Source organism: Plectropomus leopardus, chromosome 15 (genome assembly GCF_026936395.1).
Source record: "Plectropomus leopardus strain MGB_pleo_1.0 chromosome 15, ASM2693639v1, whole genome shotgun sequence".
NCBI lineage: Eukaryota > Metazoa > Chordata > Actinopteri > Perciformes > Serranidae > Plectropomus > Plectropomus leopardus.
This window is the reverse complement of record NC_142190.1, coordinates 26,630,109-26,657,611: the sequence shown is the minus strand read 5'-3', so window position 1 is coordinate 26,657,611 and position 27,503 is coordinate 26,630,109. Positions and strand designations below refer to the sequence as shown.

The following is a 27,503-nucleotide window of genomic DNA, read 5'->3' as shown; positions in this document are numbered from 1 at the left end:
GTGGCTTTTTAATGAAAACATGACAGGGCCACGACTCCTTCTACGTCTTGCATCTTGCCCCCCCCCCCACTTCCAGAAAATGAACAAGCGACGGAGAAGAAGGAGAAGCGAGAAAAGAGATGCCGAGATTCAGATATTGCTCATGCAGTGTCAGTCTTAACTGGCAGCGTGACTCGTGCTCCGTCTGAACAGTTTGGTCGTGTTAACAAAGTCGCTTTTATGGAAGAGATGCAGCGGGGTGGGCTCCCATTGCACAATTAGTTGTTACACATCAGTTGTGCCAATAAAACCAGCTTTGAATGTGAATTGAAAGGAGTTAAGAGGCCGCCATTCATAGATGTTAAGTAAGTGTGCGGCAGAATAAAAGCCAGGAAAGTGTATATATTTAATTGGCTGACACCTGCTTCTACTTGGGCTTTTAATGTACACAGCAGAGAGAGGGGAGAGAGCAAAGAGAGGGTGGAGTGGGCGCTCGCTTTGAATACAGATGCAACACCCCCTTTTTTTGCATAAAGGTTTGAAAGGAGGGGAGAACACAGACATGGACTGTTATCTCCTCCACAGTTTACCCTCCATCTTTCCCTTTGCTTTCCTCCCCTACTGTCTTTTCTCCTCTCATTCCTGTCTAAATCAACTCATTCAGCCCAACAGCGCTGATTTTCTGCTTTAACACATTCCTCCGCTGCAAAACTGGACCACTGCCATTCACTGACTCTCGCTGTGCTAATTTTGTAACATAGTTTATTATTTTTCATTCCAGCCGGGAAATATTTTTTTGTCCTATTTTAAGCCCAGTAGGTGTTTCTGTGTGTGTTTGTGCCTAGCATGTCTGCATTTGTGAGCGCCAAGCACATTCCAACACCGCAGAGAATATCTCCAGAATATGCTGCGTTTTTTTTTTCTTTCTTCTTCTTTCTGTGACAGTCACAAGTCTTTGATCCGCTCCTCCTTCTCCTCCTCCTCTGTCTTCTCACCTCCTTTCAAATTCCTCTCTGCAACCTGCCATTGAGAGCAGAGGTATAAGGCACAGATACAGAATGCAAACGTCAAAGTCAGAATATCGGCTACTTTTTCTGTCGTGGCATTCAGAGGTTTACCATTGATTTGCAAAATTATGACTAAACTTTGAGGTTCACGTGTTGCACAAGTTCATTTGTGTTTGTGTGTATCAGAGTTTTGGCGGATATTTTGAGTTCAAACCAGACAGTCACCTTCGGCAGTACACCAGGGCCGCCCATAAAGGGGGGAAAAGAGGAAAGCTTTCTGGGGCCCAGCTGCTATTGGGGGATGGAAGTCGGCAATAATTACTTGTACCCACCCTCTACTGTAGCTTTACACATATATTGATATGTGTATAGAAAATCAAGGATGGCACATTCACTGAATATTTTCAGGGGCTCAGTCATTCTGTGGACAGGTCTGCAATACACAGTAGGACTCTATTAGAGCAATATGTTTACTGTCAGTTCATTGCTATTCTCTTCATATACATGGATAATACATTTTTTTAAATTTAAGTCTCATCTGCACAGCACTTTTTACTATTCTTATCTCCCCTTTTAATAGTTTATTATTTATTTGTGAAAATAAATTCGTTTACAGGGTTCAACAACAGTGTTTTTTTTTTTTATTTAAAGCAACAGTTTATCATGGCTAACCTTCAGTAGAGGAAAACATTTGCGGTTAGGGGAAAATCAATATAGCACAGTATGTATTTTGCATGGCAATACTTTATCAACACACTGATGCCAAGTATCTGTTTTTTTATTAGATAACTTATTAATATTGCAAATACAAATTAAATTTTTGGTAGACTGCTATAGCAACCAAATAATTGCTTTTTCAGTCCTATGGGCACTTAACATTTTGTAGCAATAAAAATGACTGAGATGAGATGAACAATCTTAAAACTTTACCTTATTTGATTAAACAGATGTTGGCAAAGTTTTTCTTTGGGTACTTTGCAGTTGAATAAAAGGTTATATATCGCATATTATCACAATACCAAGCATATTGCAAAATGTTTAAAATTGCAATAATGTCTCGTGACTGAAGTATCGAGATCATATCGTATCATATCTTATCGGCTCTGGTGAGTCCCACCCTTTGAAAAAATCCACATTATTTTTTCTTTATTATTCACTATTCATATCAGTGTTCCCTGCAAAATATGTCTGTGTAGTGAAAGATGTGATGTGTACTGTCTCTTATTACAGCCTCAGGTGATGTGTAGATATTTCATGGATACCTCTGAAATGGACAGTGAAAACCCCCTCCCATTTTTCCTTTGAAGCATAATCATAATGGTAACCGTTTGAGTGAATTTGCTTGAGTCAGTTTCCTTCTAATCTTCTAACTTTAGACCGCAACTCCTTATTAGATAAACATGTCTCGCTGTGGGCATCTACTGTATCTGAGGATTGTTGTTGTGGAGGAGTGAAGCCTCTGACCCTCCGTTGCTTTGCCACATTTCCTTCTCGCGCTAGCTTATAGTCTTCATAATGAGCAGTGAAAATACACTAACCTTCATTTCACTGGCAGAGCCCTTCAAGGCAAAGGAACCACTGCCTTTGACCGTCAACAGTGTTGAGTAAGACGAAGACTCCAGGGATCAGACTAGTGCTCTGCCAGGAGGAAAACTGGGATGTGAGTTCGATAGCTCATTAGCCTTTTCCAAACTGATTAGATATGGGGTCCATATCGGGAACTCTCATGGGACCACCAGTGTTTTGACTCAGAGCTGTGAGTGCTGCATGATCACACAGTCAATTTGTATTTTTATTTTGCTTTGTAGACAGGAAAAGCAGTATTTTTGACAGGTGAGCAACATAAGATAAGAGGAATAGGTTGTCTACTAAAATAGATTAGTCTAGATCGGGTGGAAATTTGCCCCTTTAAAGCATGTAGGTCAGATTCACATCCAAGAGCTAAATTAGTTTCCTGTTGAGGGTAAAAAAGTCCAACTTAGTTTCTGAAGTGCACATAAAACTGCCAATGAACAGGCTGCCAGGTAATTTTTAAACTACTTCCTTGAGTCCTGAGGGTGTAAAAGCTAAATAATGTCTTTTTAGTGTTCTTATTTTAAGGCACAAAATTGGACTTAAATGTCTTTCAAACCAGCAAACTCCAGATTGATACTCAGAATATGCAAATCCTACAAGAAAGTGAGTTATGTTGTATATTTTAGGGAAATATTTGTGATTGGATAAAATCCTACTTGCATCTGAAAAGCTATATTTAGCAACTTCATACTGTTGCCATTATTTCCCCGTTAATTTCAGTGACTTCCACAACCAATTCACCATTTTTTTCTGCAGTCACACGACACCAAGGGTTTCACCGTTTCGTCCTCGATGATTGCAGACACATTCTGCTTTAGTAATTGCTGAAAGTACACCGGAATCGTAACAGGATGGCAGTGAGAAGACCCTAGCAACAGGGAGAGGATGAAGAAAGCGTGAGAGTGGGAGGGAGGGGGAAAGATGCAGAACATCAATAAATAATGGCCCCACTGAGGAGGTGGAAATATGGGCCTCGTTATCTTTGCGCCGACGCCTTCATTTGCATGTGAGAAAATGAGGCTGCTACTAACTCGCACACACACGGTGCACTCGCACACACACTCATGGACCCACATGGGCTACAGTATGTATCCTATTTATAGACACTCTATTATGCTTTTATTTTTTCCTATTCTCCCTCGCACATTTATACCTCCATTATTTTCCTTTTTCTTTCTGCTCTTTGGAATTTGTCATAGCAGCAGGTCTGGCCTGTTGTGTGACTGCGAGGCCGCAGGCATTTTGCTGGATTAAAAAAAAATCCAGCAAAGAAACCCTTTAATACACGAGAGAGGTTTGCTGAGGACATACAGTATGATTCATTTGAGTAATGGCAGTTTTTTCATTACATACGTACAAACATGGCACACAGTTGGAGTGCACACATAGTCACATATTGGCTGGTACTGCGGTTGTCCGCCACTTAGCCTTTCAGCTGCTCCGCAGATTTGAATCAGTGTCAGACACAGGTGTGTTACCTAAAAAGAATAGATACATACACGACAGTATAGAGGTAAAATTGTTGCTAAATGCTATTGTTCATGCACTCATGTAAACATAGTAAAAGCAACTGTTGTTGAAATAGACTTATGAATTAAGACAACATTTATTTAAACATCTGCAGAAGCTGGCTGATCTAGTGCATTGTTTGTACATATACCAATGAAAAGCGATGCACCAGAATTTGTATACAATCCATGTAATTGGAAAGGCTGCAATGACATGACCCATGCGCTGAAGAGAGTTAAGAATGAAGTATAAAGAGAAAAGGTCTGCATAAGGACTTTCCACAGGGGACAGGTGTCTTTGTCCCGTGTGAAACTAAGTGAACTTTCATTTATTTAAATGAACATCGTCACCATGCTTGTTTTCTTAAACCTAACCTGTGTAACTTTACTTTTCTAAGCCTAACCCATAACTGTAATCTCTTAAATCTTACTACATAACTTAATTTGTTCTAATCCTAACCTAGGTTACAATGCACAACCATGTTTCTTTTCCTAAATCTAACCTACGTAACTTCACATGTTTAAACCTAATCTATTTAACTTCACGTTTATCAAGTACTTTTATGTTAAGAGCATTACATAAGCCGTTTGTGGGGCACAAATTTGTTAATTATCGTATAAATTGCTGTATGAGGATACATTAGGAGAAGGTATGGGAGGCATGTGGAGGAAATAATTTTGTTTTTGCTGGTGAAAAAGTGATCAAATATCCAATTTTCTAAAATGCATCATTAAAATATTGTGTTTCTTTGTTGTTAAATGTATTTTTAACATGTTAAAAGTTAAGTATGTAATTCTGGGGAAAGATAGTTGACTGTTGAGTCTCATCCCCAGGTTGTCAAATAGAGATGACATTAGGTTGGTAGTCGAACTGAACCACAAACCCAAAGTGTGAGTCTCTGCAATTAGCTATCTTTCTTCCAGAATTGTATACTGTAACTTTGATATTGAAAATAATGAGTTCTCGTGTAAATTTAACTTTTTCCTACCAAAAATATGCCAAATTTTCCTCATCTACCACTTGTAACTAAGATCACAATAGTTCCCCTCTGGATCCCATCTGCATCAGGAACACAGGAACAATTTTGCACAATTTCTTCCATGAATGCATCTCATTGAGGCTCTGACCGAACTCATACAAAATCCAACAATGTTGACATCCTCTAGGCAATATAAAGCTTCTCTAAAAAAGCTTCTTTCTGGGTGAAAGAACTCTTTAAAGAGCCATTTATAGTTGATGAAAAATACTTGAAGCTCTAAATGGTTCATTCAGAGCTTGTTTTAGGATCCATGTGTGCTTTCATTTTTTTAAAATTTTTTTTTACTAAATGGTCCTTTTGGGTTTCTTAGTTTATGGTGTTTTGCAAAACAAAAAGCCCACAAGATGGTTTTATAACCATCTAAAAATATTAAAACACAAGAATACATTACCTTGATTTTGGGGTGAACTGTCCCTTACAAGCAGAGGAAAAACTACAGGTTTTTTCACAAATGTTCAATACTTACCGAACACAACTGTCATACTTCTATACAGAGACGGTAGCAAAGCAGTGTCAGAAAAATGTAGCATAACTGAACAGAAAAATTACGCAACACTAACAACAACTGTTGGGTTTTTTTTCTTGAAGTGCCTGCATGCATGTCTGCATGTTTTGCTGCAGCCTTGTGTGTGTTCACATCTATATGTATGTGTATATGTGAAATGCACATTGGCTCAGTTTCTTGTTATCTAGTCAAGTCAGCATGAATAAAAGCTGAGGGAGCACAGTGATTTAGTAATTAATATTTTACTCTGTCTGCCACTCTGCTTAGAGACTGAGAGAGAGAGAGAAAGAGGAAAGGGGTGAGCGAGACGATGAGAGGATTCACACAAAGAGATGGAGCGAGTCAACTAAAGATAGACATATTGATGATGTACAAGCCACTCACTTAAGATGGGCAGATAATAAGGGCAATATTATGATGTGTACTGTTTAATAAGTGTTTGTTTCAGAGGGATGAATTCCTGCTGAAGACAGAAAGTGTGGCTTTGACAGATCCAGCTGACTCTCTTTCTCTCTCTCCCTCTCTCTCTCTCTCTCCCCCTGCCTATGTCAGAGTGTTGTGACAGGCGAGTCGTCGGTGTTGTGGGAGTAGCAGTCTTAAAGTGCTCATTATCCAGTAAGGCTTCATTCTGGGGGGCAAACAAAGGCTGCTGTGAAATTGCAGCCTGTGCCTCCCTCTCGGGTCATGCAGTATATTCCATGCAAACACATGCACAGTCCATAACTGCTACCTTCAGTGTTCCTGCTCAACCCCTCCGACAAACACAGAGCTTGTAGATAAAATATTGATGCTGATAAACACACAGGTGCACCTGAGCGCGGACAATCCAGCTGCTGGTCTGACGCCAAGAGACACAAGTGATGACAATTGCTATTGTGTTTAAAGGTCCCATGAAATAGTATGACCTCATTAATGTGTCTCTGGTTTCCTTCATTTCCTCCAATCAGTGGGCACAGCATGAAAACTTGGGGTTATTTACATAACCATGGCTCTCCGAGTAGCCTAAAATGTGAGACATCAGTCAAATCTTATGAAAGAGAACATAAAGCTCTCATCAGGCAACCCAATAGCTAGAAAAAAAAGTTGGCTTTGTACAATTCTGCAAACAATAGATATGTAACATTTGCACCTAACAGCGAATGCGTTTCAGCAACACTGTGTTTAACTTCTGGTTAGGTTAGGGAAACGTCATGTTGTGATTGTTTTTGGGGGGGCACAATCTAGGCAAGAAAAGCAGCAATGTCTTGGTAAAAACAACAGCTTTTCATGCCACTATTCCAGCAAGAAAAGCAGCAAAGTCTTGGTAAAAGCAAACCCTTTTCTGGACTGTATTCCAGCAGGAAAAGCAGCAGTCTCAGTAAAAATAAACAAAAGAAAAAAAACTTTCCAGGCCATTAAAAGAAAAAAAAAACTTTCCAGGCCATTATCCCAGCAGGAAAAGCGGCAATGTCTTGATAAAAAAGCAACTTTTCGTTCATTAAAAGCAGCTGGAAAAACAGTGACGTTGGTTTGAAACACCAGAGTCTGGTGCATAAAAAGCCACTGGAAACACAGCAGTGACTCATAAAATCACAAGAAATCATGATCTCAAACATTAGTCTGCAGCTTGGCGGGTGTCTTGCCGAGCTGACAAACCATCCACCATCCCCTCCACCTCCAGATGACAAAAGTCAGCTCACATAATGCGTATACTCTACAAACAACAATATGATGTGTATAAGACATACAAATATAACATATTCATGGTTTGCAGAAATGTACAATGCCAACATTTTCCTGAGTGACTGGGCTGCATCACATGGTGACACACTTGATGTTTGGCCTTCCATTTTTATTTCCACACTTACAGTAGATTGAGAACATTGAGATAGTTTGGTGCTGGTGCATAAGATTTTTACGTTGTGTGTAGAGGGGCAGTAAACCTGTCTCTGCTCTGTCTATGGTTGGTGTAAGTGACCGCTGTGTGTCCTCCAGGCCTTGAAAGAGTGCCAGCTTTTTGGGAGGCAACATTATCAGGCAGGTAGTGCCAACTGTTCAGGCAGCTGTTTGTTCTTAGCGCAATATGGTTTTGCAATGAGCACAATGCATTTGTACCAGGGCGATCATCTTAATGCAGGTTTATTTTGTTTTGGGTTTTTTTTGCTTACTGTGCGTTTGTGTCTGTCAGCAGTTTTCCTTTGGAGAAATAAATGTAAGTCTTGACTGGATATGTCCTCCTCAGGTAACCGGTTCTCGCTGACCTCCTTTGGGGCTCTTTACATCTCTGACGTTCAGAAGGAGGACGCCCTCTCCACGTACCGGTGCATCACCAAACATAAGTACAGCGGCGAGACGCGCCAAAGCAATGGAGCGCGGCTCTCTGTGATGGGTGAGCAGCTTGGTGTTGTCAGTCCCCTCATGTTGGTCTGATTTTTTTTGTGTTGACAAAAAAATGACCCTATCTCTGCCCTCTAGACCCCAACGAGTCCTCACCCACCATCCTGGACAGTTTTCAAGCAGGGGAGGTTCATGCAGGCCAGAGCATCGAGCTCCCCTGCATAGCGGGAGGGTACCCCAGCCCCACTGTGCGTTGGCTGAAAGATGGTCGCCCATTGCCCTCGGATGCCCGCTGGACACGGCGTTTGACAGGGCTGACCATCAGTGACCTGAGGCAGGAGGACAGTGGCAGCTACGCATGTGAGGTCACCAACAGTTTTGGCTCAAAGGAGGTGTCTGGACAGCTTCACGTTATAGGTGTGTGAGCACAACTACACACACACACACACACACACACACACAACTCAATAGCAAACAACCTGACAGACTCCCACGCTGACTTCTCAGTGAATCAGCCTGGCAGATGGACACATTCACAAACTCCTCTCCTTTTGGTTCCAGGCACACATAGAAGTCGCACCTAGAGTGTGTCTGTAACAAACATGTGTGTGAGCTGTGTGATGCCCCGTCATATCAGGTCTCAAAAAGAGAGACAGGGCAGTAATTCAGTGAGACTGAATCCGTAACACAGCTGCCAGCACCATTCACCGTCAGGGAGGAGGGCGAGGAAGACGGTGCTAAATACGAGGGGTCGCAGAGGGGACAATCAGACATCCAGACAGTGGTGTAATGACATTAACTGCAATGTAATAACAAGATAATAAGAGAAACGGAGATAAATATACATTGTGTGAAGTATACAAAGAAACAAAGAGCTGGAGAGGGCGAGACAGAGCAAGAGAATAGAGAGGCGGTAGGCTTTGCCAGTGGGCACATCATGGCAGCACACTCTGTGACTCTGACAGGGTGAGGGGGGGTTGGGAGGCACAGCAATGCCCCCCAGCACACACCACCAGCTGCCTTATTGCTCACTGACATTTGCGCACACACACACACACACACACATGGATATACACACTCTCACACACGCACACACACAAGTGGACAGAGATGTGAAGAGATATCTCCAGCTGCTTTTTTAATGAGTGCGTCGAACTGATTGAGTCACCACCGCTGATTGTGCTCTCTCTCTTTCTCCCCGTGTCTGTGAATGTAAACGCCCACTGTATGTATGTGTCACACTTTGAATCCAGTTGAATGATTTTAGACTAATTGGTATCACTTGACAATAAGACAAGCTCATAAATGATTTAAAATGTGTTTATAAGTCACTTAATAATTCATTAATGTTTTGCATATGAGTAAAATATAATATAATATGTAAGTACAGGAGGTTAAATTTGCAGTGTGATTTGAATGTTTACTCACAGAGATCTGGCAGCATGGAATGTATTTTTATCTGATGGATGATTACTGTCTTTTTTTGTTATTCACCACCAATAAATTAAAGCTAAAGTGAGATTTTTTTAAGTTAGGCTGTATGGGGTACATACAGGAAACATCAGTCGGCACGCCCGAGTTTGAAGACGCAGACTGGGGTCTGACATAGATGTTATCAACAAAACACATTTTAGCTGTCTTAAAAATAGTCCCATCAAAAAAATGATAATAGTTGTGTGCTACATTTATATTATTATTACTTTAATGTCAAACAGTTATTTCCAACAGGAAAATTAAGTTAAAAATGCAAGAAAAGGGGCGCTTTCTGGACTCAAAAATCAATCTGGTGCTCTTTGGGTAGAGATATACTAGGTTTAAAAATCAGAAAAAAACCTCCAAGAAACCTGCTCTCTTAAAATGCCTTTATTTCTATGGCATGGTCATTATGAACCTTAAAAACACACTCCTTCATTGGGGAGTCAATAATGTTGTGTTTTGATTCTGATTTGGAAAATTATGCTCTCTTAAAGGCCAGACTCAATTGAAAAAGATAGTTCAGACTGACGAAAGTCACACAATGACAAAAAGTAACTAAATGATCAAGGCAGCGGTTGGCCAGTAGCTCTGGTTTTGAGTGAGCCAAAATTACTGAATTTAGTTGAGTCTGGTAGCTTGACAAGAGCATAGATGGGGTACTAAAGTCATTTATGACTCCATTATCATCAGAATGGGCTGTAAAACTGTGAAAATACTCCCAATAAAGCAAATATTTATATCATTTATTTTTTAGGAGGATAAAATATTTTTTGTTGCTGACACCAGTCCACAGCAGTACATGGCTTAGCTCACATGTCGGACCCCAGTCTGCTTCTTCAAACTAAGGGTGTGCTGACTGACAGCTCCTCTATTTAACACACCAGCTATGGATAAGTACCCCATACAACTCCACTTCAAAAAATCCAAACTATCCCTTTCAAAATTTTAACTGATACACTCTTTATAATTATGATTTAATGCACAGTGGTACCAAAACATTCTTTGCATTTATGAAAAAAACTTGTATAGCAGTTTTAGAAATTCAGTGATCTTTCAGTGATCCATTAAAACAGCCAATGCTAAAACCAAAGTAAATAAAAATATCTTTTGGAATTTTTTTTTAAACATGTGTGTTCTAACAAACAGCATGCATCTCTCTCACAGATCCACTTCGAGTGACCTTGTCTCCTAAGAATCTGAAAACTGGCATCAGCAGCACACTGTTCTTTACCTGCACTGTCGAGGGCTCTCCAGAATACACCATCAGCTGGTATAGTAACACGGAGCCCGTCGTCCCTGACCAGCACATCTCCATCCAGGGACAACACAACGACACCTTGCAGATCACTGCAGCACAGAAGTTCCACTCTGGGGCCTATCAGTGCTTTGCCTCCCGAAAGGGCCACACTGCTCAGGACTTTTCCATAATTCTGCTAGAGGGTATGTGGACAGAGACTGCCGGGGAACTAAACAAGTGCACATTCTGTACAAATGGGGAGGCAGCAGGCATTTTATTACAGCAAAATGACATGACAAATGACTGAATTTAAAGCTTCTACTTTTGCTGTTGACTTTTATTCTTTATATGAATTACTGGTGCATGAATTGTGTGAGATTGCAAATGTCATTGATGGACCCATAAATATGACACCACAGAGCTGTTTGGCATTAAAAATGCAGTAAAAAAAATGGCAGTAAAAACAGATCTAAATTTTGCTTTTCTCTCCACTGTCTTTATGTCCTCTTTTTTTTTATTTTTCTGTCTCCTCTCAGATGGTACTCCTCGTATCGTGTCTTCCTTCAGCGAGCGGGTGGTGAACCCCGGCGAGCCTTTCTCCCTCATGTGTGCGGCCAAAGGAGCCCCGCCCCCCTCCATCACCTGGACGCTGGACGACGAGCCCGTTGTGCGAGACTCCACCTACAAGACCAGCCAGTACACCCTGTCGGACGGCCTGACCGTGTCACACGTCAACGTCAGCAGCCCGCTCATTCGAGATGGGGGAGTGTATCGTTGCGTCGCACGCAACTCGGCCGGTAGCGCCGAGTACCAAGCGCGCATAAACGTAAGAGGTGCCTGTCTGCTTTTCAATATAAATGCACTCTACACCTGACTCTATATAAACACACAGGGGCTAGTGAGAGGCATAGATCACTTTGCACTTCACACACAGTTACTATCTATGTATATCTGTCTATCTGCCTGTTTATCTGTCTATCTGTCTATCTATCTATCTATCTGTCTGTCTATCTATCTATTTATCTATCGTTTTATCTATTGATCTATCTGTCTTCCACAGAAGCAGTGTTGTGAGAAAAAAAATCAGATACTGTCATGGAGTGTATAAAATGGACAACACGTCTCCAAAGCCAAAATATCTCGGATACAGCCACTGCCATCTTGCGCTCCTGATAATTTGGAGCCACAGTCAGCGCAGTAGCGCACACTCATCTGACCAATTGTGAGCAGCATGATTGATCGTGAGCACAGCAATTGGCACACATAGCTGTCAATCATGATATCAAACCCCCTTTTTATAACATCAAATACATTTAAACAAAACTCATCTGAAAATAAACACTTTAACAAACACCAGGGTGGTCAGAACTATCTAAAATGACAGAAACCAACTTTGGGAAAAATTTATTTCACGTGTACTTTGGGTTTTTAGTTTGGCCCATGTCGCATCCATTAACATAAAGAGAATGAGATTTATGACCTGTACTGCAGCCAGCCATCAGGAGGCGATCAATACTGCAGTCACAGAAAGCACTAACTGTGCTTGCTTGAGAAAACAAACTTCATTTGAATTATTTACGATCCATAGTTACAGGGACTGACTGTCTAAATCTAAATCAATGACAAAAATGTATTTAAATCAGTTTTGATCTAGAAATTGAGTTGGTGGTAACTGCTACAAAGCTAAATTAGGTAATGTAGCTTTAGTGAGAGTTTAGCTAGGTTGTATTTCTCCTCCACGATGCGACGTGGCAGGTGTCTTGTGGTTATTTTTCAGTGACAGCTGAAAAGAAAGTAAGTTCAGGAACATAAAATAAATTTAGTTTAAGTTTTAATGAAGGCTAGCTGTCGCTATCTTAACAGCTAGCTAGCTATAACATTAGCTCTCGTGCCAAACAGTAACAACAAAGTAACAAGTTTTTCTATACATTCCTGTAGTAAATTCATTATTCATATTATTGAATAAAAATAAAAAAGTAAAAAATGGGTATCACTGAAACCCAATTTTGACCAAGCCATGGCTATCTCACCACCTAACTAACCAGCCATCTCTTGCCATAGAGTTATCCGTTTGTTTGTGCAGCTTGTGGCGTCTGAACATATTTTTTTGTGGAAATTCTACATTTATGTGCCATATTAATTATATGTATCATAAAACAGAAATTAAAAAAGTCAGAAATGGGTCTCACTGTAACCCAATACTGCCCAAATATGTAACTTTAGAAATCTTTGTAGGTTGTAGGTTGTTCTTTCTGTTTAGCTGTCTATCTATCTATCTATCTATCTATCTATCTATCTATGTGAGGATAATTTAGAAAATTATACACAATCACTTAGATACAAAGAATATTTGATTAGATTAAAATCAACAAATATCCTCAAACAGATTTTAGCAAAGGGAGCATAACTAACCTCCCTCTCCACCTGTCAACTTGCCCCAATCACTCTATCCCTCAACCTTTATCTCTTCACCTCCTCTCGTCTCCGTGGCTACTCCCTTGTTCTGCCATGACCTCCCTCACCTCATCTGCCCCTCTCTCCGACCTCTCTGTGTCTCTCTATCTCCCCCCTCCATCCCCTCCCTCTCTTCCCTGTGTCTCCAGGTCCACCCCGAATCAGACCCATGCGGGACATCACCGCAGTAGCGGGCAGGAACACCTACATAACGTGCCGTGTGATTGGCTACCCATATTACTCTATCAAGTGGCTGAAGGACGGCATGCAGCTGCCTGATAATCACCGTCAAGTGGTGTTTGAGAACGGCACCCTGAGGCTAACGGACGTGCAGAAGGGCGCGGACGAGGGCACCTACTTGTGTAGCGTTCTGATCCAGCCCCAGGTGTCAATCAACCAGACTGTCCATGTCACTGTCAAAGGTGAGCGTTGAAGAGAGGAATGAATTCAAAGGCGTAAAACTGCACGGGGCAATGTTTTTAGGTCAAAAACACCCAATTAATCGAGATAGAGTGACCCAGAGTGATGCCCTGTTTGGGATATACTGTGACTTCACCCTTTTTTAAAAAAAAAAATTCTTTGCATATATTACTAAATCCAACATACAAACTGTCTCTTAAAACAATTGCAAGCAAGCAGTCTGCCCAAAGAAAGCTGAAAAAGATGGCATTTGCCATGCTTTTCCCTTTAAGCACCAACAGACTGCTTTGATTGGTTAAATAAATAGATAAATAACCCCAAATCGTGCAGTTAACAGAGATTCCTGGATATCGGAGTACCTATCCACGGCCAGTTGGAGACAACCATGTTCAAAGTTGTGCAGCACAGCTTTACAGTAATGCTCGGTTGAGGTAGATGGTATTTTAGGACAGATTTATGTCTCAGTGCGCGCCTGTATTTTGTTTAGTCTATGAGTGGGGTAACGATGGTAGCAGGGCAGCTGCAGAGGTGTTTAAGGGTGTGTGCATGTGCCTGCGTGTGAGTGTGTCTCTGATTTAATTAGATGAATAATAATGAAGCCTAGATTAAATCCCCCAGATGTCTCAGCTGTAGTACCCCCACCCCAACCTCCATTACTATGGCAACGGAATGACTTCCTCCTGCCAATTGGACTCTAACCAGAGCAGCTATTATGGGCTGCAGGAGATGGGGGCTGAAGGGGGGTAGGGGGAGTGGTGGGGAGGGCAGGGGGGGGATGAGGGGCCCACTGGCCAATGACCTTCTCTCTCTCCTAGCATTGCTCCAGATGGCCACACTGCCACTCTTCCACGTCTATCACTACCTTCATTCCACTGATTCTTTGCACTCTCTCACCCCAGTGCCGCCACTCATCCAGCCCTTCGACATCCCCTCTACCTCAGTGGGGAAGCTCATGTACATAGCCTGCGTGGTGTCATCTGGGGACATGCCCATACGCATCACCTGGCACAAAGACGGCCAGCTCATCGTGCCAGGCTCCGCCTCTGGCGTCGCAATAGAGACCAAAGAGTTCATGAGCTCCCTGCAAATATCCAAGGTGACACTGAAGCACAACGGAAACTACACCTGCATTGCCAGCAACGCTGCCGCCACTGTCAGCTGGGAGAGACAGTTGATTGTTACTGGTGAGCATTTGGGAAAAGGGAGAATGACATAGTGATGAATTAGGTCACATGAGATGTGATAACTACTGTGCAGAGGGAGAATTGTACGTTATTTTAGGAACACTCCATTCTCTATCTTTTACTGTAAGAGCTTCTTTTAGTTCTTCCATTTGGGTTAATCACATCTTTTTGTTTCTCAGTGCCACCACGTTTCGTGGTGCAGCCCAACAATCAAGATTGCATCTACGGCAAAGCTGGAGTTCTCAACTGCTCCGTGGAGGGTTACCCACCTCCAAAAGTCATGTGGAAACATGCCAAAGGTAGCATCTTCTCTCCCTACAAAATCATGAAAAAAATACCATTTAAACAAGTAAAAATCAAGCATTAAAATGCATTTACTTTGTGTGATTCAGGTGTAGGAAACCCTCAGCAGTACCACCCAGTCCCTCTGACCGGCCGTATCCAGATAATGTCAAACGGCTCTCTGCTCATCCGACACGTGCTTGAGGATGACCGAGGGTACTACCTCTGTCAGGCCTCTAACGGAGTGGGCTCAGACATCAGTAAGAGCATGATCCTCACTGTCAAGAGTAAGTGTCAATCTCTTTGGCTTCATAACCACAGCTCCTGGATTGCACATATACTGTACACAGAGACAAGCCTGTTAACTTTTTGGCAGGGAATCAGCTCTTCTATGATGCACTTTTGCCCCAGGCTACTGCGGCCTGCACTGAACCTAACAAAACCTTGTCTCCGTCCTGCACATCACTAACTGGGGGTATCTTTGCTATTGATTGATGTGTTCCGGCTGCCGGTCTGTGTGCTCCTGAATGTTTGGTGGGGAAAAGGGTTGATGAATTAGTGATGAAAACAAAACCGCAGGAACCCCTTCAATCAATAATCTATGTCTGAGGAAAGGAGGTGGAAAAGATTCAGGAGTAGAAGAAGAGGGCAGACGGGGAGGAGGTAGGGTAAGAGGGCCAGCGGGGCTTGAAGCGTGAAATGAAAATGGAGAACGAAGTGCAGAAATAGAGATGTCCATACATCTGTAATATATCCTCGGTTTCCAATACCACATCCCCATTCCCTCGTCTCATTACTCCATATAATACCATCCGTCACATTGACATATGTCTGCGATTCTGCTCAGTTCCAGCCATGATCACCAGCCACCCCAACACCACCATGGCGAGGAAGGGCCAGACCAAGGAGCTGAACTGCACAGCACGGGGCGAGCAGCCCATCATCATCCGCTGGGAGAGAGGAGACACCGTCATCGACGCTGAGAGGAACCCCCGTTACTCCATCACCATCAACAAGAAGGGGGACGAAGTCATCTCTACACTTAAGGTCAGATACGAAATAGAACTCCCAGCACTTAGCTCAGCAAAATGTCCTCATAACAAAACTGAGAGAGAGCAAAGAGTAATGGGAAAGTAATTTGTTGATATTTGATGAGTTGGAAGTGAGAATGTGTTGGGCAAACTGTCTTTCATTCCTGTAAAATACGTTCCACCAGTGTTAACTTTTCCAGTAGTTTAAGGTGGAGTAAGAAGTGTCCATTTTTCAAAATACAGCCCCATAAGGCATTATAAGTCACTTATGGTACATAATGTCAGTCATCTCTTAACTTTTGGGACATAGGCAGCATTGTACATTAGTTCACAGAGTTAGACATGATTGATTTGGCACATTGTAACCTTTTACTGTTTGTGTCGATGCTCACAGCTGAACCCAGCCGAGCGAGGAGATTCTGTCTTCTTCTCCTGCCACGCAATCAACTCTTATGGAGAGGGTCGAGGGCTCATCCAACTCACTGTGCAAGGTACCTCTACCATGTTCTCTGTGTAGATATGTGTCTCACCATCTTCTTTAATTTACTAAAACATTAGGCTTCATAACATTGCACATGTAATTATGTAAAGTGTACAGTGGTAAAATGTTATAGACCCAGAACTCCAGTGCTTTTGCAGGTGAAAGGTTCTCACCTCTGCTCTTTTTTTTCTGTCTCACACAGAACCACCAGATCCGCCTGAACTCGAAGTGAGGGAGGTGAAGGACAGGAGCATGAACCTACGCTGGATCCAAAGGTTCGACGGAAACAGCATCATCACCAGCTATGACATCGAGTACAAGAACAAATCAGGTAGATATCCTAAATTTTAATATGAATATTAGATATTTTGTAGATACATGATGTCTCAAAAATCTTTTTTTTTTTTTAATCAACAGACTCCTGGGACCACATGTACACGACAAGAAACATCTCACCCACCAACAACCAGGCCAACATCGTAGAGTTGCACCCAGCCTGCGTTTACAGCATCCGCATGTATTCCTATAACAAGATAGGCCGCAGCCTTCCCAGCAAAGAGCTCACGATCAGCACTGAGGAAGCACGTAAGTGATTGTTTTCCCTTCTGAAAATCACACTGTTTTCCTCTATGTCTTTGCCTTACTTTGTCTATGTATGGAAGAGGGCTAAGAATACTGACTCTTATCTGACGTCCTCCATCAACAGCTCCTGATGGACCGCCAATGGAAGTAATCCTCCAACCGATGACCTCTCAAAGCATCCGGGTTACATGGAGGGTAAAATCACTGCTATGTACATTATTATACCAAATGCACTCATAATGTACAACTGTCGGCACACCAGTTTATTTAAAAGAACTGCTCACCCCAGAATCCAAAACATATATTTTTTTCTCTTAAGAATATTTTGGTGTGAATCGCTGAGTGTTGGGAGATATCGGCTATAGAGATATCTGCGTTCTCTAGAATATAATGGAGCTAGATGGCACTCGGCTTGTGGTGCTTTAAGAATAAAAAAAAAAATGAAAATAAAGATGCATCAACTGTCTCTTTTCCAGAAATAATGACATGCTTACTCGATAATCCACTGAGCTTATTATGAGCAGTATCATTTAGGAACTTTTTGTCGAACTACACCTGCCAACTGTACCACCACACAGAAGAGAGTGTGCATCTACTGCTAGCTCAACTAGCACCACTAACCTAGCTAATGTTACAGCTCAGCCGAGGAGGACGCCATTAATGTCTACATCTGATACTATCATGAGCACAAGTTTTCTATGATTAGATGCACACTTCCTTCTGCACAGTGATTCAGTTGTCAAGTGTATTTCAGTTAAAATAAAATGGCTCCTACATGAAACTTCTTAACTTCTTGCATATTTTATCTTGGGGTAAACTAATGCTTTAAAAGTTCCTTTTAATACTGACCTGAAAACTGAATACTTGTATGTCTTAACCTACCTACTCTTAAGTTAAGACAAGGCTAAATGTTAAATTTGTTAATACACTACATTGTGACAAGCTTAAAAATGAATATATATTATTTTATAGAAATGAATTCATGGTAAGAAGTGCAAAATCTTTTGCTGTTAGTGCCCTATGAGGGACAAGCACACTGCCAGAAAGCAAATTGTGAGCTTCACATATATCACTGACACCACAGGAAAAAAAAAAAACAGATCATCATAAAATGTATAGGAAATTCTGCATTCATTGAGCTTGTGTGTTGTTTCATTTTAACTGCCATTGCTGTACATTTTACTACCAAATTCCCAAAATAACTCACCAGAAATTTTAATGCAGTCAATCATTATTAACTGCTATCACCACATTTCTTCCAGGCTCCTAAAAAGGAGCTGCAGAACGGGGTAATCCGAGGCTACCAGATCGGCTACAGAGAGAACGGTCCCGGCAGCAACGGCCAGTACAGCATTGTGGAGATGAAAGCTACAGGGGACAGTGAAGTCTACACCTTGGACAACCTTAAGAAGTTTGCCCAGTATGGGGTGGTGGTCCAGGCCTTCAACAGAGCCGGGACGGGCCCATCCAGTACTGAGATCAACGCTACCACACTGGAAGATGGTAGGAGAGCCACAAGGGGAGGATGGATGAAAATGTAGATGACAAGATGAAGAAAAAATGATTGTAGACACAGCTGAGAGAGTTGGCTGCTAGACTATGTGTAGGAGGGAGTGTGGGAGGACAGAGAGAGACAGAAATTAAAAGATACATAACGCATATCTCTTTGATTTGCCAAAAAGAAAAGAAAATAGAGTTACTAGAGCAACAGGATGGCAGACACATAAATTAGCACAGCTAACGTATACATAGAGACACACATGAAGACACACACAAAAAATGGAAGGAATGAATTTGCAGCACATCCCCCATTCTTCTTTGGGCTTTAATTAGCACCCTCATTAGGCTGGTAGAGAGTGAGAGAGGAACAAGGAACCCCATTACTCTCTAAATGTCTGCCCACTCTGCCTCTCCTTTTCTTTATCTTCCTCTTCCTCCCATTGGTTCCCTACTCTTCCTCCTTGTCCTTCCTCTGTCTATTTTCCATCTTTTTTTTTCATACACCCTGATCATGGTGACAGTAATATGATGATGGTAATTGTCCTGATAGGAAGGCTGAAGCTGGTCCTACAGCCGCAATTATCTTAAAGACGAACATTGTCTTTCAGATTTTATCCTCCACCTTTTAGTTCACCCCACTCTCCTCATCTGCATTTTAACCTCTTAAGGTGTAGCTGTTTTACTATTCATGTTGCCCCCTCTCAGTGCTCTTCCTCCCCTGCACCGACCCCTCTCTGCACCTCCTCTATGTGCTCTAAAAGCTAGCACTGAACAAGGAACTATTGAGAGCTAATTTGAGTTTATTTGCTCATTTGTTTCAGCAGAGATTGCCTGTGGGTTGTTGTTGTTGAGTATTTATTTATTGTCTGTGTTTCAGCCGCCATACTGTATCAGTCAGGTCTTCTTAGCAATACCCAAGGATTTTTGACAAGTCCTTAAACCAGCCTCAGAGCTATTTTAACCTAACGCTCCTCTGCTCTCTTCAGTGCCCAGCGAGCCTCCTCAGAACGTGCGAGCCATCTCCGTGACGTCAGACGAGGCGGTGATCACATGGGCAGAGCCTCCACGGCTGACGCTGCACGGTGTGCTGAAAGGCTACCGGGTTGTGTTTTGGTCCCTCTTCCCTGACGGAGGTGGGTGCTGTGGGGGCCAGGCCCAGTGGCCAATGCAGAGTAATTATCACCTATCTCATTCTAAACTTCACCAAATACCCACCCTCCCACCCACCTACCTCTCTGTCAGTGCTGTGCGTCAGAATGTGTTAATTAACCTTGCTCATGAAGCACTTCCTGTTCCTGTGTGTCTTTGAATTTGTCCATGTTTGCCTGTTGCTTCGTGTCTTTTTCCTCCGTCAGTATTGATGGGATTACAGTTACAGTAGTTGAGTGTGTTTGTGCTCCTTTGTCTGTTCAACCCTAAGTCCTAAAAAATTAATGTCATATTCAACTAATTTGCTTTTGCAAATATGTTTTGTGGGAAGTAACATCCAGATTATGGCAAGAAAAGCACAATTAACATTGTTTTTGGTTCTGTGTAGAGAAGTATGTACGTAACGTAATACAGCATCCCAAAACAATTCCATTAGGAGAAACGGCTGCAGCTTCAGAAACAATTCCAATTTCAAAGACCAAAAGAAAATGCACTTTAAAGGAAAAATGTGCTACAGAAAGCTGAAATAAATACATAAACATGCTGCAAATACAGAGACAATGCAAAGTTAAAAACACAAAAAACTGATGCAATAGATAAAAGGCTGCTTATCCAGTCAACACAACAGAGGTTCTCTGGGTCTTTGGGAGGGGCACTCAGTGGAACAGCTTGATTTTAGACAAAAGAGTGAGAGACCACACGGGACAGTATTTGTTAGGGTAAAGAGGCAACATAAAAAATGTTCATAGGTCGGTTGGTTATCAATCATATTGTAAAAAACCAAGGCCAAATGTAAATGAAAAACATTTTAATGTTGCCTCTGTACTCCACTTTTCTGCCCTATTAAAAAGTGAACACATCCTCTCCTCCGGTCTCTCCCCTTGAATCAAGCTGCTCCATTTAGTGCTCCCCCTAGAGGCCTGGAGAACTTTGGTTGTTTTGACTGGATATGTAGCGTTTTTTTTTTTTTATGTATGTATGTATGTATTCTTGAATTCTTATCATTTCTGTGGTTGCAGCAAGTTCCACCTGTTTGAGAAATACTTTGGGTTGTTTGCTCTTGTCTGCCACTGTATGACAGCACTCTGTTAAGGTTTGGGTAAGACTTTAGACTGAGACAGGATGTGTTGACTTTTTGGATATTTAACCAAAACCACAATCTTTTCTTAACCTTATTCAAGTGCTGTAGTTGACCATTAACCTGAAAAACAAAATGTGATGCAGCACACAAACTGCTTCTACCAAAACGCATCAGCAAAGCAAATTAGTAGTGTATAAATGTGTTTTGTCTGAGACAGAGTTGGCCTGAGTTTCCTGTCCACCAGATAAACCAGCAGTTCTCTCTAAAGCAGTTTTTCTGTCCTGCTCTCCTCAGAATGGGGAGAGATGCAGAATATCACCACCACTCGTGAACAGGTGGAGCTGCGAGGGTTGGAGAAGTTCACCAACTACAGTGTTCAGGTGCTGGCCTACACGCAAGCAGGAGACGGGGTCCGCAGCAACGTCCTGTATATCCAAACCCGCGAGGACCGTGAGTGCACACACAGAAAGAAACTCTCCAGAAGAATATGTCAGCATTTAGCTTATTTGTTGATATGTTACAGTGCACAAAAATCCAAACAGAGGAACAAAGCATGAAGTATACTTGCACAGTGTACAGGGTGATGGAAGAGGGGGTAGGGAGATGGGAAGGGGGGTTATATAAAAAAAGAGTCCTGGGCTGTATCTCAAACCCATGACAAAAGCTCATTTATGCTGGGAAGCTCCATTAGCAGTGCTAATGAGAATTAAGAGGCTTTGGGTCCACGGTTCATGGCTGAGGGAGGGCTGGCGGGAGACATTGGGGGGAGAGGAGGGGTGCTCCCTCGGAGCATATACCATTCAGGAGTCAGCCGTCAGCCCGGGCCCGCATCCTTTCCACCAGCCCTCTTGCCATAGGCATAGGGATTAACTCCTCTTGGATTAGAGAGAATTAATTTTCTGCTTACACCATTGGAGGCGGGATTACAGCCGGATCCATGTCTCTTTATAGAGGAGGGGGAGGAGTAGGGGCTCGAGGGTTGAAGATGGAAAGATAGAAAGGTGATCACACAGCTTGTTCTTGGCTGACAAAGCAAATAAGCCATCAAAATAAGACATAACAGAGATGTCACAGCCAAGAATTATTTGTTCTCAGCCAATTTGAATCAGACTTGCATTCTCTGTGTCTTTGGTTGAGTGTATTAGCCCTTTACTGTGACATATCTGCCTGTGATTGGCACAGCAGTGCATAATATATTCACGTAGGTGGGGATGCTCGCTCAGCACCATTGTGCCTGGCTTCCTCGTCATCACACGGGCCGTGCTGGCTGTGCAGACTGTCTGTCTGTCTGTCTGTCTGTCCTGGGCAGATTTTGGGCACCAGATGGGACTTAACTCTCCCCCCTCCCACTGCCACTCCCACTTTGACATGGAGGTCCAGTTATGATAATGATGACTGCCTCCCCTGCCCCTCCCCACCACCACCACCACCACCATCATCACTCCCCCAGGAACTGCACCTATCATTCTCGCCATTCTTTCATCCCCGCCTCTCTCTTTTAAAACCTCCCTCACTACATCTATCCTTTTAGAGTTTTTATCCCCGCTCATGTAATGTGCAGGATGAAGGAGTCTGTGGGTGAATGACTGGATCAGGGGGCCTCGCATTGAAAAAAAGAGGAATTGGGGGGTTTGACGTGGAGGGATGGGTCTTACACTGTATGGTAGCCACTTTCTGTAGACCCCAGATGAGGCCCACTGTCAAGTGCAAGTTATATATGGTGGGGATTGAAAAGGCTTGACACTGTGAACCCCATACTGTAAAACCAATGTGACAAAAGCATTATTGTTCCACAGAATCCAGTATCCTGATGTGTTTTGTAAAGTGTGCAGCCATTTTAAACCCTTCTTACGCCTTTAGATGGCCATGAGAGCATTAAGTGGTGTCCGGTGTCAAGCTTAAGTGGCTAGCAGAGGATCAGACACTAGTGTCTAATCTGTTTGTGGGTTTGAGAGTTAAGAGAATGCTGGGTGTCGCAGAGTCAGAACTGCTGACCGATGTCTGAATGAACATATGTTGCCACCACTGTCCACCCAAAGGGAGTTCTTCCAAGTCCTCCCAGAGCGGCTTAGTGCGGGATAAGACTAGCAATCTGCAAACAAGCCTGCTCACTTTAATAGGCATCTAACACCCAGCGTGTGCACACAAAAACACACACTGAGCACACATGTGAGCCCGCTTTGCTGATGTTTCTATGTGTTTTTTATAGTTCCTGGTCCACCAGCTGGCATCAAGGCGGTTCCCTCCTCTCCGAGCAGTGTGGTCGTGTCCTGGTTGCCTCCTCACAAACCAAACGGTGTTATCCGCAAGTACACCATCTACTGCTCCAGTCCGGGGTCTGGGCAGCCGGTAAGAGCTTCCTCTGTGGGTGTGACTCATAAGGGGGGCCAATTGAAAATGCTGCGGGTGATTGAGATGCAAGTGATAAAAATCTTCCAATGGAAATAATTAATTTGTAACCACTATTATTAATTGAACCTGTATGTGTGTGTCTTTGCAAGTGTCTCTCTTTCACCGTGTTTGCACCATCGCTTTATTTCCTGCCCTCCCAGATGAACAGATGAGGTTGTCTTGGCAACGTGATGAGACGTAGATATGCAAATGAAGCCGAGAACAAGCTCACACATGCACACTGCCGCATCAGAAACACACACACACACACACACACACACACAGACATCACATTTCAACATTTTCTATTTATACACGCGTGTGTGGCATTTCAGTTTTGGTTAGATCATGTGCACACAAACACCAGCACACAGTGAAATCTGATATCAGGATAGAATCTCACTTTCTTATTATTCACAAATACTCCTCCCTCTCTGTGCATGAGTGCCATGTAAATGAGCGCAGGCAGGGAGGGAGGGAAGGGGGGGGGTTGGGAGAGAGAAAGAGAAACACCATTAGAGGTAGGAAGAGAGCGAGGGGGAAATGAGGGGAAAAGAGAGAGATGAAGGGAGAGGAAGAGGGGGAGAGAGGCTAGAAAGAAGGGAGGTGCAGAGGAGGGTATCAGTCACATCGAGATGAGAGTGCTTTTGTCCGTCTTTTCATTATCTCCCTGTATCACTCCCTGGATCACCACAACACTGCCGCGATGCTGAAGGAATGTTCGAACGCACCCCCTACACACACACACACACACACACACACACACACACACACACACACACACTCACATCCTCCCTCCTCCCTTCCTCTGTCCCTCCATCCTCTCCTCTTCACTGAGCTAGACAGAGGGGGATAGAGGGAAAGAGGAGAAAAGCAAATGGTGAAGGAACTGAAGATGAGCACTGAGAGATGAACAGATTAAAGAGATAGAACAGAGCATCGACTTGAGAGAGAACAGCATTTCTGTGCGCGTGTGTTGGCGTGTGTGTCTTTGCGTGCCTGCAGGTGTATGTTTGAATATTTTTTCAAAGATGTGTTTGTAGGAAAAATATCCACAGGAACACATAATTTAATCCAGCATTGAGGCCTAAAATGAGATTTTTCTCAACCCAGTGAATAAATTTTGCCTATGTGAGGTGAAATAATTTAATTTGTGTCAGGAATTTTTGGACTAGTAGAGTGAGCTGCTCTATTTTGTCTCGTTCTAAAAAAAAATGATAAAAGGGTGAAATCCATTCACTGAGTTGCATCTAACAATTATTTTCATTGTTGATTAATCTGTTGATTATTTTCTCGATTAATCGACTAGTTTTTTGGTATAGAAAATGTATATGTATATATGTGTGTATGTTCTGTTTTTCCCAAAACCAAAGATGATATCCTCAAATGTCTTGTTTTGTCCACAACCCAAAAGTATCCAGTTTACTGAGGAGTAAAGAAACCAGAAAATATTCACGTTTATGATGCTGAGATCAGTGAACTCTGACTTTGTTTTCCTGAGAAATGACTCAAACTTATTAATCGATTATCAAATTAGTTGACAATTAACTTCATAGTTAACAGTCATTGGATTAATCGATTCATTTTTGCAGCTCTACCATGCACACAATCTTCATGCATGGTTGTTTTTTTTAATCTTAGTGTTTCTAAATTTAAGCTTAATTGTAACAGTTCTGAAACATTGTTTTAAATCTCAAAACATTAAATGCAATCACCACATTCATTTCTGCTGTGTAGCACAACACTTAATTTTTCCCGCAAAAGGCCGTCGAACACTCAAAACATTTATCTTGTTTCTCAAAGGTGAATAAATACATTTTTTGTCTGCTTCAGGATTCATGAAAACAATCATCTGAGCTCATTTTTTCAAAGCATAGAAAGAGTTCACAGGACAATCTACATGAACAGAGATGTGGAGTCCACAGAGAGGTCATCATTTACAGCTGAGAAAGGCCTCCAATATCAACATGTACCCATTTTGAGAACCAGTAAACATGAGAAAATGATCCATTTACAAAACATCTCAGTGCTTAAATTCAGTAATCAATGAGGAAATTCATAAGGAATATGAATACATATCAGTGTTATAAATTATGTTTAAAGGGAACCAAATACATTTTTCCCAATTCGTTCATGGAGCAATCATTGTCTTTACCCCAACTAAAATCACAAATTGGAGTTTTTGGATTTTGGAAGGAGTTATGCATGTTTACTGATATTTTTTGGACCGACTGTATTTACTTATTTTGAAAATGGACGAGTTATCAGTCAGTCAAAGACAGTAAAATTCATTCTATAATTAAGACAAGGCAAAACTTAACTGGAAAAGCAGTTAAATGTAAAAAAAAAAAAAAAAAGACCTATGGGCAGAATGTTTCTCTTTCTCTTTCAATATCCATTTGAGATATATAACCTGTAAAAAGAGCTGCCACCACGCCTGTCGGGTCACTGTCCTATCATCGTTTGCGCTAACATGACCTTGCGTGCCCTCTGTCCCAGGCACCCAGCGAGTACGAGGCCAACCCGGAGATGCTCTTCTATCGTATCACGCACCTTAGCCGTGGCAAACAATACCACATCTGGGCTGCGGCCGTGACAACCGCCGGCCGAGGCAACATCAGCTCAAAGGTCACAGTGGAGCCTGCTGGGAAAGGTGGGTCCTGCGGGCGAGCCTGTAGTGGAGGAGAAGGGTAAAGAGGTTTCTGTAAAGGTTATGAGGCAGAGCGCTGTGAAGATTGCCATGAAACGGCAACATGATCTCCAGATCACTTTCATCACTCTCCCTCCTCCTCTCTCTGTCTGCTCCCTGTTATTGATTGACAGCCGTAGTATTGATTGAGTAGCGGCTACGTTGCAAGGAACGCTGTTGTTAATTATGTGGTGATGAACAGGGCCTATCCAGTAAAATGACCCTTGGGGAGAGAGGTAGCAGGCGAGAATCAATAGAGGGGAGGATCTGTGGAGAAAAGATAGACTGACACTAAGAGGTTAGAGGAGGGGCCACACTAAAACAGTGCGCTACAGCTTTTTATTCACTCAGCAGCGAGTAAAGGTCGTTCCCCTCAGGCAATCTGGGCCACTCATTCAGAGACAGGCAGTTAGATATCTGAAAGTACTAAGAAGACACTTTGTGAGAAAGATGCAGTTTTTGTGTTGTCTCGGTGCATCTATCATCCTCCGTGAGTCAATTTTAATCAGTTTATTTTTCCTGTTGCAGTCCCGGCTAAGATCCTGTCCTTTGGGGGCACGGTGACCACACCCTGGATGAAGGAAGTGCGTCTGCCTTGCAGCTCAGTGGGAGAGCCCGCCCCCACAATTAAATGGACCAAAGACAGGTCAGAGCTCATCTTATACTGCTTATATGTCAGCGTCATGACTCACTCAGACAGATACTGCTGCCTACAAGAGAAAAAATAACTCACCCTGTAACCTGTCTGTACTCTGTCAGTGAGGACTCTGCCATCCCGGTGACAGCTGACAGTCAGCGGCAGATCTTATCCAACGGCACACTGGTGCTACGGTCAGTCAAAGCAGAAGATTCAGGGTACTATACCTGTACGGCCACAAACACTCTAGGCTTTGACACCATCATAGTCAATCTGGTGGTGCAAGGTAAGAAAGACTGGAAGGTGGATTTGAGTGGAAGAGATCAGTGGAGGTTGTGTTTTCTTTGTTTTTGTTCTGTTTTTGAGTCCTTGTCTCTGTGTGTGTACATCCAGTTCCTCCCGATCAGCCTCGTCTGACCGTTTCCACTACCTCCACCTCCTCCATCACCCTGGCTTGGATCCCTGGGGACAATGGGGGAAGCTCCATCAGAGGTAAGACTTTCTGAGTAGAGAGAAACACCTGCCCAAATCTTTTTCAATGTACTTTGGTTGCACTCATACTGCAAACAACAGTGTAAACAATGCTTCTGTTTAAGAAGTAGTCAAAGTAGAGTTGATTGTAGCTGATTGTTGCCCCCTGGTGTCCAACAGATGTAGCAGCAGCACCAGCAATGATCCTCAACTGTCTTTGATTTCTTGTATTTACAGCAGTTGTTCGAAATGACTTATGCTGTGTGATTCTGCAGGATTCGTGCTGCAGTATTCTGTGGACAACACGGAGGAATGGAGGGATGTGTTCATCAGCTCCAGTGAACGCTCCTTCAGGCTGGACAATCTGCGCTGCGGAACCTGGTACAAGGTCAAGTTGGCCGCCAAGAACAGCGTGGGCTCAGGGCGCATTAGTGAGATCATTGAGGCCAAGACACATGGAAGAGGTGAGGGGCTGAAGCTTAAGTGCTGTAGACATGAGTGAAGCAGG

The 27,503-nt window shown here is 42.7% G+C and overlaps 1 protein-coding gene across 2 annotated transcripts in view; it reads left to right on the top strand.

Annotated features, from left to right (window-relative positions):
• Positions 1-27,503, top strand: part of LOC121952362 (cell adhesion molecule DSCAML1-like) — a 65,046-nt gene that overhangs the window by 29,199 nt on the left and 8,344 nt on the right. The window contains exons 4-25 of one of the 2 annotated variants that reach the window (XM_042498988.2): positions 7,836-7,982; positions 8,069-8,347; positions 10,571-10,846; positions 11,180-11,476; positions 13,247-13,519; positions 14,417-14,701; positions 14,881-15,000; positions 15,094-15,270; positions 15,831-16,030; positions 16,409-16,505; positions 16,698-16,826; positions 16,913-17,080; positions 17,202-17,272; positions 18,340-18,580; positions 19,564-19,749; positions 21,102-21,257; positions 23,017-23,156; positions 25,698-25,851; positions 26,416-26,533; positions 26,647-26,810; positions 26,918-27,016; positions 27,271-27,459. In XM_042498988.2, the coding sequence (XP_042354922.2) occupies positions 7,836-7,982; positions 8,069-8,347; positions 10,571-10,846; positions 11,180-11,476; positions 13,247-13,519; positions 14,417-14,701; positions 14,881-15,000; positions 15,094-15,270; positions 15,831-16,030; positions 16,409-16,505; positions 16,698-16,826; positions 16,913-17,080; positions 17,202-17,272; positions 18,340-18,580; positions 19,564-19,749; positions 21,102-21,257; positions 23,017-23,156; positions 25,698-25,851; positions 26,416-26,533; positions 26,647-26,810; positions 26,918-27,016; positions 27,271-27,459 (3,966 nt within the window). The remainder of the gene's footprint in view (positions 1-7,835; positions 7,983-8,068; positions 8,348-10,570; positions 10,847-11,179; positions 11,477-13,246; positions 13,520-14,416; positions 14,702-14,880; positions 15,001-15,093; positions 15,271-15,830; positions 16,031-16,408; positions 16,506-16,697; positions 16,827-16,912; positions 17,081-17,201; positions 17,273-18,339; positions 18,581-19,563; positions 19,750-21,101; positions 21,258-23,016; positions 23,157-25,697; positions 25,852-26,415; positions 26,534-26,646; positions 26,811-26,917; positions 27,017-27,270; positions 27,460-27,503) is intronic. The other variant, XM_042498989.2, reaches the window with a different exon arrangement.